This window comes from Diadema setosum, chromosome 1 (genome assembly GCF_964275005.1).
Source record: "Diadema setosum chromosome 1, eeDiaSeto1, whole genome shotgun sequence".
In the NCBI taxonomy this organism is placed as follows: domain Eukaryota; kingdom Metazoa; phylum Echinodermata; class Echinoidea; order Diadematoida; family Diadematidae; genus Diadema; species Diadema setosum.
The window spans coordinates 2,622,373-2,635,164 of NC_092685.1; the positions used below are offsets into that span (position 1 = coordinate 2,622,373).

General features: G+C 39.4%; 1 protein-coding gene across 3 annotated transcripts in view; it reads right to left on the reverse strand.

The window, feature by feature from the left end:
• LOC140233184 (uncharacterized) overlaps nt 1-12,159 on the reverse strand; it is a 34,773-nt gene extending 22,614 nt beyond the window's left edge. For 2 of the 3 annotated variants that reach the window (XM_072313309.1, XM_072313301.1), the window contains exons 1-4: nt 12,039-12,159; nt 11,241-11,371; nt 9,162-9,260; nt 8,534-8,702 (exon numbers count right to left, since the gene is read on the reverse strand). In XM_072313309.1, the coding sequence (XP_072169410.1) occupies nt 8,534-8,702; nt 9,162-9,260; nt 11,241-11,371; nt 12,039-12,159 (520 nt within the window). Of the gene's footprint in view, nt 1-6,961; nt 7,362-8,533; nt 8,703-9,161; nt 9,261-11,240; nt 11,372-12,038 lie in introns of those variants that run through there. The other variant, XM_072313316.1, reaches the window with a different exon arrangement.
• Nucleotides 12,160-12,792: the final 633 nt, after the last annotated feature.

The following is a 12,792-nucleotide window of genomic DNA, read 5'->3' on the forward strand; positions in this document are numbered from 1 at the left end:
AAAAGGACCTCCTTGTAGACACTATCCCTGGAGGATTTGATTCCTGCTGTTGAGTCAATTCTATCCACCATAGACGAGGGCATATAATCTGTAAACTTGCAGCTGTGTGAGTTCTCCTGATAGGAGAAACATAGCCATTGAGAAAGAATGAATTCTACATACATATTAGTAACATCATGCTTCCTTCCTGGACTCTGTATCTCAAATAATCTTGAAGAGAACACCCTATTCTGGAAACTACAATGATTAGAATCATTCTGGTAAGAAAAGCAATACCATGGTGACAGAAGCACTTCTTCATAGAGGCTTGTCATCTTAATTTTGCCTTCTTCACTGCCAATGTCAAGGCTTGCTCTTGAGGAATCTAAATCAAAATAGTAGTCCAAGAGCATGCTGCATGGGGACCTCTGGCATCTGTTGCTGATACTGATTGGATTATTTCTAACCACGGCTTTGAAAGCAAGACAGTCTAGGCAATTGGGTTTCACTATATCCACTGTGACTTTATCATAAATGAAATGGTCAATGACAGAACAACTAGCATCATTCTCATGGCCTGAGGAACAAACGCCTCGTCTGGTGAGAAGAGATTTGTAAGCTTCACGGTAGAATGAGTGCTTTTCCGGTAAATCAACTGTTTCCAGATCATCACACCTGAAACATCTTCTATAGCGATGGTGAAGCAAGCACCCAGTCTCAGAAAGCATTTCATCATCTGGGTAGGAGATCCCTGCTCCTGAAAACAATGTTTTAAGGAAAGTCTCTTGGAGCCAATGTCTATAAAGTGACTTTACTGAATGGACCTTCAACACTTGGTTCTCCTCATCTTCCAAGTAGTGAGCGACTAACTCACATTGGTTGCCAGTACTCACTTGATCACTTATCAAAGTGTACCCTTCATTGGTCATCAGGCATCTATAAAGGTTCAACTTAAAGGACCTCTCATTTTCCTTCAATACGGAGTGATCGTGATCTTCATTCTCAGCAAAGAAGAGCTGGATAAGACAATTTTGTTGCCCTTCTTGTTGCTCATTTTTGAGGCACCATCTATTTCTTGTCATGGCCAAGTGGTACAAATCCCTCTTAAATGGGTTTGTTCTGCGATCATCAACACTGCTTGTTTGCGATAATTTGTCAGACCTGAAGATATGGTCATAGATTGAACACTGATGAAAGACAGACTGCTCCAGTGTTCTGCAAGCGTGCTCCCCTTCCATCACAAGCTTATACAACAACAGTTCAAACATGCCTTGTTTGTTTGATTTCTTAGTCTTAGCAGAGAACTTCTTGAAGAATTTGTCACTGAGTGAACAAGATTTAACATGAATAGCTTCATCTGACAACAGACACAATGGTCTGTTCTGAAGCACTTCTTTGTACAGCATATTCTTAAATGGCAGTGACACAGTTTGCTTCCTACTGATATCACCATCAAGCAGCTTAAGAGAGAGATCATGATAATAACAAGACATAAAGGTACCAGAGAAGTCAGTTACAGAGCATTGGTACACAGATGTCATGACCATCTCATACACAGACCACTGCAAAGTCTCCTTGCTAATCTTTTCTCCAACCCCAGTACGATTGGGTCTATAGAAGCCTTCTCTGAGGCTACATGATCCTATTCCTGTCAGTACCATCCTGTAAGTTTGAGAGTAACAACTGCTCTCATCAGGAGTTTCACTCTGCCCTGTCCAAACAATGTCATCAATAGCAAAGTCATGCCATAAGCAGGTATGAGGCTGGGGCAAGATCTCCACAAGACACTGCTTCATCATGATGGCAATGTACTTAAAATGCTCAACTTGGTGCTTATTCAACAAAATTGGGGATGCATCTGTCTGAATGTGAAGTGGTAATGGAGCACTGAGATATTCACACCAACTGCATGTCTTGGTGTCCTCTACACTCATGCAGAGTCCTCTCAACATGAGGAATTCCTTTGATACCTGCCATCTAACATCTCCATGGCAAGTATCTGTATTTACTGGAGCAACATGCACCCTCTCTGACATCTTCCCCTCATCAGGTATGGACGAAACCTTGGAATAATCTTCAGGAAAACTTCTCCAGAAAGAAGATATGATTTGTCTATAAGTTCTCCGAGGGCAACAGGATGAGAACAGGAAACTGGTAATTAGCTTAGGCATCACCTCACCAGCATAAGCTACATTGCTTAAGACTTCCTTTGTAGGATAATGTAACATCAAATTTTCATACCAAAGTGGTCTGGAGCAAGTTTCATTTGATATTTTTGTTGTTTCATACATGACAGCTTTTTCTGATGTACCAGCTTCTTTCCTCAGTTGTACTGAATGTTTCAGAAGTTGTATGTATCTTTCTTTCCTTGAACAGTAAGGGTTGACTGTAGTGTTTTTATGAAAACTGTGCTTGGACTTTGCTTCATCACCACTCACTGTTAAATCTTGGGATGCTGTTTTGAAGTATGGTAGAAATAAGCTTTGATACCAGAGAAATTTCATACAAGTTTCAATTGGTGATTTCACCATTTGATGAACAGTAGTGTTTGATGACAATGCAACTCCTTTCTCAAACATTGGTTGAAGGGTCCAGAGTTCCATGTACCTCTCTTTGGATGAACTGTAAGGATGGACAAGGGTTCCTAAAGCTATTTTGCGCTTCAGTGTTGGTTGTTTTGCATCAGCTGCCTCACTACGGTTTGCCCTCTGGTGGTGATGTGAAAACAGGTGTTGATACCAGAGTTGTTTGGAACAGGTTCCTCTTAACATCTCTGTTTGACAGAGAGGAAAGAACTCCAATAATTCCATTTCTCGCTCATATTCAAGTGAAAACATCACTGGTTCGATGTACCTTTCTTTTCCTGAAGAATGTGGGTGAACTGTGGTATTTAAAGGAGGGCTTTGTTCATCAGCATTTATGTGTTTGTCCTTAATCTCTGTTCTGAAATCATATCTATTTGCATGGAACCAAAGTTCTCTATAATCCCAAGGCAAGCATATCTCAGTTTTGTCACCATATTCCCCTGTGTCCTGAGTAGGATGAGTGGCATAGTGTCGGCTTGTTTGATTCTGTATTGCCTCATGGGAAGAGTCACACAATGTACATGATGAGAGTTCTTTCTGTCTTACACTGATGCATCTACCTGTCAAAACTGAAAAATATTCCAACAACTGATGCCCACCTGTCTGTAAGGTTTTGATTTGCACTTTATCTTCAAACTGTTCTGAATGACTGTCTGGTATACAGGATGGCATGCACATCCAGTTGTATGTCATCAATGTTTGGTAGTTGAACAAGGACTGACACAGACTTGGCTTGTAACTTGGTGTCATGGACTGAGCTTCTTTTAGCTTGTGAGGGTGTTCAGTGGACTGTCTGTGATGTATGCTACTAACTGGTTTCTGATGGTACCTAACTTCTAGATAGCTATCATTTGATGGCAATGGCTGGTGATTTTCATGATAAGAACTGATAATGTTTTCCTCAATAAGGCACAAGTTTAAGTCTTCAAACAATGCCTTATATCTGTTCAAAGAGGAGCAATATAACTGGGAATATTTAAGGACTTTTTCTGGAGCATCTTTCATAAGGCACTTGTCTTTATTTGAAGTAAGAAGACATTCTTTATAATCTTTGATAAGACAGACTACTTGTCTAGAGAGTACTTTCCTTTGACTGGGAGGTGTGACAGAGTAGGCTGTAGGGTCTTGTTTGCTTTGGAGATGAACATTCATTGATGTAACCATCACTTCACCTTTCAAAGCATCACTGTAGTCACACCACACACATGAGTCACATGGTTTCAGGATGCATGTGTGACAGCAGAGATCATTCAGGACAGGCAAGAACAATGGCAATCTGGGATGTATTTTCTGTCCACCTGCAACTTTTTGTCCATCTTCAGGGTATATCTTATGATGCGCATCGCTGTAGTTCTGTGCTGTGCTTACCTGAGGAGCACACAACCAATATGATTTAATGAGATTCTTGAAAGCAACTAAGGATTGATCAGAACGCGACACTGGACTGGCTACATGTCTCACGGATCTCACTTCCTCTGCATTGTTTGTCATGTCTGAAACAGATTCCTCTATACACTTAAAAGTGACAAGATCAATAAACCTACCGATTTTTGAACAAGAAAAAGCTGAGGAGCTCCCGTCCTGAGCCAGGCCATGCTTGTGATCAGTAGCAACTTCCTCTCTTATAACCAATGACAAAGTCTGTGGTTCACAAATGATATCAAAGAGTGCTTTGTACACTGACAATTTGGAGCTATATCTTGGCGACTCAAGAAGTGGCTTGAACTGCTTGAGTGCAGAAACTTCTTGAAGATGTTCATGGCTACCTGACAATTCTGTAGAGTTTACAATGCTGCTCCTATGCTCTTGTATAGCATCTTGTCTATGAGTGTTTTGTAAATCAAAGTATGTCTGTTTCCAGATTTCTACATAAAAATGAAAGCTTGATTCAGATGTACATTCCAGTAAAACAGAATCATTAGGGAAAGGGGCTTGTACCATGTCAGCATCATACTCCACTGGATCAGGTGTTTTCTGAACCACTTGATTTTGCTCGAGTGTCTCTTTGACATAAGTTTTCTCCATTATTGGTAATTCTTCCACTGCATTGAGGACGTTTGCTCCCTCAGATGTCAAACATTCAAACCATTCACTTACAATAACATCAAGAAAACTCAGTTTCAAACAGACACCACGGAGGATACTGTGGGAATTTCTCATATCGTGCCATTTCTGTGGACAATTTCCTGAGACTTCACAATGGTGCTCTTTTGTTCCAGAGTCAGACAAGGGAATTGACCCGCCAGGCAAACACCCAATCCATCCCTCATAAACAACATCCATAACACTCTTTCGAAAGCAGACATGATCAAGTACATAACTCAAGCGTTTGCCATCTCCATCACATTTACCACCTGTTTTCTGAATAGGAGATGTATCACTGTCTTCCCTGTCTGAAGGCTTTTCATCTTTCAAGGGAGCACTGTTAATATATTCTGCTTTTGATGAGAAAGGCAAGTCTGAGACTGGGGCTATTTCCCTACTTAGAGCCAACTCTTGAGCACCTGTGTGTTCACTATTACCCATTTCATACCAACTTGTCACTAGCATTGACAAGAACTCAACCTGTGCTTCAGGGTAGGGAGAAACGTGGACCACACGTCTGGTATTTCTCATGGAATGATGGGTATCAGGTCCAGAGCTGATCAGGGGCTGATGATGACTGATGCCCTCCTTTCTAGCAGCCAGTTCAATGTCAGAGCTATTGTTGCCAGGTATTTGTATGACAACTAACTTCAACTCTTCAGATTCTTCTTCAAGACAAATAGTCAAAGACTTCATTACCATTGGGTAGCTGAGGCTTTCACAGTAAGATTCCTGCCTTGGCAACATATTTGCACCACTTGCACTCTCTTTCTCCCGATTGTGCAAATCAGACTGCATACAAACTGAAGAAGATTGCAAAAGGCAGACATAGTCACATCTATAGCACGAGGGGAGTGTGCTCTGCCGTGGGTGTTTGCCAACATGGATTTGCTGAATGTTTGCAGGACTGTCATGAACTTCACTTATTTGAGATAAAGCAAATGCTCTCACCAGTGAACTTACAGCTGTGCACACATTATACTTCTGCTCAAACATATGGCATTGATCAAAGGAATTCCAAGTCAAAACTGGCCAGTTCACAGTTGGCATAACACCGCCTGAAATACTCTGAGTCGCTTTATCAACAGGGATCATGTATTCTTTTTTGGACACCTCTGACGTATGAAAATCATTGATCAGGCACTTATTCCAGTGAAGCCCAGGAAATACCCATGGACAATATAAACCCCTGTCCTGTGGACCTATCCTAAATTTGTGTGCTTCTTTCACTGCTTCTACAGGTTTGGGAGGAGGAGAAACTGTACGCTTTTCTACAGAGTGGATATCATTTTCATTTGCCACAACTACTTTGAAAGTGAGTGATGTGCAATGAACCATGCAAACACAAAAACAGTACAAGACAGGCACGGAAGACAAAAGTTAGAACAGAGGGAAACAAACAAAACATTGTTAGTACTCAAACTATACCTCAACAAGCACAACAACAAACCAAAACTGTGATGCAATCATAACAGTTAATGCAATGCTGCAATAAAGTGTTCACAGGGAGTTACACCAAACTGAATGTTCAAGCTTGGAAGCATATTTTCAAACAGGAGTAGCCATTAAATATTATGTCAGTGTCAAACAGATAGCACTTAACAAAACACAAATTGACAAAACAAATATGTACACTGAAATATTTCAAATATTTGTCACATGCATCATGTCTATTGGCAGTCTCACAGCCAAGGCTCTACATGTTTTGGGGAAAGCATTGTACTTTATTTATTTATTTATTTATCTATCTATTCTTATTACTGGACACTGTGAGGACTGTGACATGTGGACAGCTTCTAATCCACCAAATTTAATTTTTATTTGTTTTTAAATACTTAGCTATAGACAATATCTTTTTTTAATGTAAGACCCATTTTGGGGTGCAATGGACACAATTTATATAAACATTCATCCTCATACATATCAATTCGCACAGAACATGAATCAATCTGCTCTTTGCTGGACACAATGTAGAGTCAAGCACCTTATGTTTGACAGAATGGAAAGCTCATGCCAAACAAGTGGTCAAACACATGCTTCCTTAGTGAAGCTTGAGGTATACAAGTCAAATGCCCCTGTGATATTTTGAAATGATTGTTTCAAGTGACACTAGACTTTACCTTGCCACACCCTGATGCAGTTAACATAGATACAAAAGCTGTTAGGAGGTTGACTGTCAAATGGGTGTCACTGGTTAAATAGAAGGATGGTCACAGGATGACATGCATATGAAGCGCCTTGATGTTTCGATGACATGCCGCTCCTTGTGAGGTTATTGCTGGGATTCCATGCTGTCCATGAATTAAACTTACCAATGGTTGTCTCTTTCTCTGGGGTGTCTGCACCAGCTGCAGCATCTTCACCAACTCTCTGCTGCTCTTGCCTTATTGATTCAAGCTGTTGGGGTTCATCATTGACTGGTACAGGAAGCGTCTCTGCTACATCGTCTTGATCAAATGCCTCATCACTGCGTTGTGTCGCTTGCAGTTGCTCATTTAAAAGCACAGAAGTCCTTTCTGTTTTTTCCATACTCTCAGGTGCATCTCCTCTTTCTGGATCATGTACATCTCCCACTCCTTCACCTTCATCTTCAATATCTTTTCTGTCTTCATCATCATCTTCTTCTTCTTCAACATTGCCTTCTTCCTCATCAGCCAGTGCTTCCTCTATTTGACTTTCATCCTTGAGAATCTCTGCCTCCTGCTGCCTTCTTTCCATCTGTTGGAGTTCTTCAACCTCTTCTGCCTTCATTACTTCACCCCTGGGGGGACCATCTAGAATCTTATTTGCCTGTTCCACCCTCTTTCTCTCCTCTTTCTCACCATCCCATATGATCTTAAAAACTTTTTGCACAATATCCAGTTTTTCCTGAGGTGGGTTATTATCAATGGGTCCCTTATAGTGGCTTTTCTCAATCTCTTCCAAGTCTCCTTTATCCTGGTCTTCCCCATGAGACGAGACCTTTTCTTCTCTCATTTTAGTTTTCTGGAGTCCGGATGTCCTCTCATCCCCTGCTCTCGCATCCAGCAATTCTTCTAGGAAATCTTCTTCTTCTTGTTCTTCAATATACTTTCGATCATAGTAACTCCAGTCGTCATCATCATCATCATCATCGTCATAATCATCATAATCATCGTCATCTTCTGATTCATCATCAATGTGTCCTGTGTCATAAGCAGTTGGTAATTCAGATAACTGTTTATTCTCAAAAGGAAACTTCTCTTTACTTTCTTTGCTAAAAATAATCTTTGGATTCAGCTGTTTTTGAACAGTCTTATCAGTATTCTCAACAATATCAGATACATAGTTATCAACTTGAGGAGAAATATAGTCTCTGTTGTCACTTTGTACTTGAGGAGGCATGGAGTTGTTATTCAGGTTTGCAGTGTTTGTATCTGAAATTTTGTCAGTTACAGAGATATGTCCATCACTGATCTCTCTCCCATGATGTTCATTTTCTCCCGTAGTCATTTCACTTGGTACATCCTTTAATCCAATTTGATTGATCACAATGTGCTTGGATATATCATCCTTCTCACTTTGATGGTCACTACCTCCTTCATTCTTTACTTCAAAACTGCCAATGATCTCTTGTTTAGGCAAGTCATCCAAAAACTTGTCATTTTCGCTCTGAAGGTTATCCAATGATTTTACAATGACCTGCTCCTTTTCATCATTTTTCTGAACATGTAAACTTTTGGCAGTGACATGATTAGTGAACCTGCCACCAGCTACACTTGTACCATCACCATCAAGATGATCCTGGTTATTCAAATCAAACTCTGTCAAGGAAATTCTGGCCTGCACTTCTTCCTGGCTGCCAGAATGACTACTCTGAGATGGTTCCTTGTGTAGCTGCTGTTCAGCTACAAACTTAAACCTACCTGGCCCACCAAAGTCTTGTCCCGGTTCCGTCCCATTTCCGTCCTTGGCATCATTCTTCTCTGGCTCCTTCTCTGGCTTCTGCACCTCCACATTCCTGGGCGTAGGAAATGCAGGTACCGGTAGTTTCCTCTGGAATCCATCCCCTATTAACCGAGCCTCAAACAAATCCTGCATTAAAATACACAAATATTTGCTTTCCAATAATCAAATGAAAATATCGCGGGATTTTGTGCTTAGACATTCTGAAATTTTACTCTTACATTAACATTATTACCAATGAAAGGAGTACATTTGTTTTTGTTGTTAGCTATTTTATGAATAGTAACACAACACATGTGAATTCAACTCAGCATAATACATGAAATATCCAAGGGTCATGCAGTTTACTCCATTTCAAAATATACATATTGTAAATTTGTACATTTGTATGTCATTACAAACAAGATATGGTTCTAAATTTCTGATGCTTTGTGTATTGTCCTATATCAGGTCATACATTCTAGATAGGTATGTAAAGATCTCATGATGATGAGGCTTCCTGTTGAGTTTTAGAAAGCTCCTAGATGTTGGCATTCACGGACACAAGTTTGCTGCAGTTTTAAGCTTATTTTTTGAATGTTTTCTCACCTCAGCATGAACATGCAAAGACGGACGCTTGTTGAATACAACTAGTTCTTTTACGTGATCCTTGCTGAAAAGGCCAACTCTTCCTGGTTTCATTAGCAACTGCAAGGACAAACGTGGACACATACGGAACATATGCAGGGATTACCATGTGCAAGAGAGATAATTCAATAAAAAAGACAACACATGATTAGAAGTATACATGTATATTCATTCTCATACAAACTGGTATGGGTTGTTTAAATGGGTATCATTTTCATAGGCTATTACTAAAAGAAGGTTTCAGAAATATGGGTACTAAACATTTTCCATTGTACTAATGAGGTCTGACAGTATATAATTTTGTTTTCATTGAGTTTTCACTGTCACTTTGATTGGATAACACATCCATTGCACAATGGAAACATCCGTTACAATTAATATTGAATATATGTTGTAGGCATTGCTGTACTGCTCATTTCACTTTAAACAATTTTATATTTCAGATGGCATTCACTGAAATAACTCACGAATACACAGTGCAATAAACTTATATCATAATGTAAATAAAGACAGTAATAAAGCATCACTCTGATGCATATAGGAGAAGACCTGAAAGACTTAATATTCTCCAGTTGTACCCCCCTTAAAAAAAAAAAAACACACACACACAAAAAAAAACACATTGTTATCAAGATAAGATTAACCACATCATTTTTCAGAGTACACGTAATTTTACCATGAAGAATGAAGTGAATCTGAAATCTGATGTCTAATTGATAGAAACAATGCCAAAAATATCATTTTCTAACAAAGTGTGCTTGGGTGGTCACAGCTTAGATACAATGAGGAATTGGGTAATCCTTGATGATGTTAATTGTCTCCAAGCTAAAAGGAGGTGCACTATAGCTTCATTTCACAGAATTGTGGTATTTGAGTTTTTGTTGTTGTTTTTTGGTAATAATACCATAATATTCATATGACATAAAGTACTAATATTTTTTGTGCATGATCATCATTGATACACAGGCATATCATTGTGAATCACCTTTTAACTGCATTTGGGTAAGGTAATCATGCAGAACTAGAAGCAATGGAGACTATTGTGTAGTGTGAAAAAGTTTGCTGCAAACTGGAGAGCAGCTTTCCCCAGACCAAATTAAATTACCATTTTTACATACAACCTCCCCCCCCCCCCACCAAAAAAAAAATAATAATAATGATAACAAATTATACAAACAAAAAAAATGTCTTTAGTCTTCAGATTATTCAAAATTAAATTTTGAAATTATATGTGTCACACAGCGGTAGTTTAAATAATTCAATAAAAAATTACCCATGAATATTATGGATGGATGGATGGATGGTAAGCCTTTTGAGTGTACCAATAGTTGACTTTTTACACTAGTGTATAGTTCATTGGCAAAAGTTTTCCTACAAAACAAGCCCACATAATTCACATCTGATTTGCATAGACTGTAAAAATATTGAATACACAGATTTTCAGCTTCATAAACTATTCTAAAGACCTCCTGTCAAGACAGTGATTGATATGAGCAATGGGTGACATTGTAAGTCTGAAATTATTTGAGAAGACTTATGTGTAGTCTCATTACAACCAGTTTCATTAAGTAAGTTTTACCTTGTATGACGTACACTACGCCTAAGACATTGACATTTCATTTGATGTTTGACTCATTTCTAATAATAAGCTGTAACTGTATATTTCTCTTCATTACCCTGCCAGAAAGTAGAAAATGCTTCAATCCTAGTGTAGTGCATGTGGATGGATGTACACTAACAATCTTACATCCTGTAGCTACCTCACTGGACAAACGAAAAGATCCCTGAGAGGAAAAAAAAAAGGTGCTTTCTACATCATACATTTCTCTTTCTCAAGTGTCTTCCCGCAGGTGACCCCTTATTTAGAAATAGAGAAAGGTGTGAGAATTGACAATCTGCTTCGAGGGAAGTTCAAATCAGAACCCGATACATGATTGGCATAAAATGTTTACAGAGTTAATCTATTAAAGATTCTAAATGTTTGCAGCGTAGGAACTTGCACAGGTACAAATGGAACAATCTTAACAGTTTGAAAATCACCTCTCCTGTCCACAGTCCTGAATCATCCACATCTTTGGCAAACACCTGGATGACATCGTGCTGACTGAAGGAGAGATGGTGTGGATCTGGAGCATCATAGCTGAATACAGTTTGCACACGGGATATTGGAGCTGAAGAGAAAGAAGACATTCAACCATAAAAGTGGGGATAGGCCTCTACTCTTTCTTATAAATTACGTATCTCAATCAGAGTCACTCTCTAAACATCCTCAATTTTACATTATGCTTACGCTTTAATGTTACATTGTTTTTATGAGAACTGCATATGTGTAAATATATCAGTCTCCTTATTTATCATTTCATTACTAATACTCAATAGCTAGGGCAGGTTCCTACTTATTTACAGGCCTTGGCCTTGGCTGGGCAATGCTGGGGGAAGAAGCAAATTAATTTAATTCTTGTCAGTTGGGATACGAGCTAAACGGCGTTCTCTGGCCGCCTATCCTTCATCTTGCTTGCAAAGCCCGATTTTGCTCTCGAGTCGTACATAATTACATGATACAGAACGTAACAGAACGGTGCGCAGTGCAGCAGCGCAGTGATCAGTATCGAGTAAAGAATCGGCGATCTACAACAAGTATACCGCGACCGTGTACGCTACCAGCTACGCCGCGCCGTAGCACTATAAAAACACGTTTACGACAATCCGTCATGTAGATTTCTAGGTCCTATGTGTGTAGAAAGGCCATGTAGCTAAGCCAGCGCTGTTTGTAGTGTTTGTGTTATTGTAAATATTGACGGAATAGTACGCAAATTCGACTAAAGAAGCGAAACTTACCTCTGCAGTAGGCATCTGCACATAAAACCTTTTCTGGGAATTCAGCAATGACTGCAAGTACATGTAAAAGCACAAAACACACAATAATTTTCATTCCGCCGGGCCCACTGGACGCAGCCATTTTTACACGTCGACGAACGAATGAAAACAGGAAGTGATTGTGCAGAGACACACACGTTACTTAGCGTTTTCCCTGGAGTGAAACCCCATTATTGAGAACCTTCACCCGCATTGGACGCGCAATGTGGTACAAGTAAAATTGGAACTCAGGATATTACACCAGTCTGTGTGAAAGGTTGCAGTTCCTCGAGTCGACTGTGTAAGAGTTCTGTGGTGTAATGCACAGGTGGAAAATTGTTCGAAGGGGATTTAGAGATCTAGGCCTACCTCAAATATACCAAATATATTACAAGAGCATTCAGTGAATGCAGAATTACCCATCAGGAAGTTTTAGCAAAATCGGACAATCTGTTGAAAAGTTGTGAATTCCTACAGTATGTCCCGCCATCGCTGGATAAAAAGACTACAACAATGCGTGATATGTCACAGTCGGACCGATAGGATAAAGATACTTATGTAGAGAGAATTTTGTAGTATAATACATAAAATTCCACAAAACCCAATTTGAATCACATATCTTCAAATTTTCTGTTAAGAAGATTTTGAGAGGGAGATCATTGTGGCTGCACACAAACACAACTAATCGGGCTGTAATCATTCGCGTATATGTTCTGCAAAAAAAGTCCAACGGCAT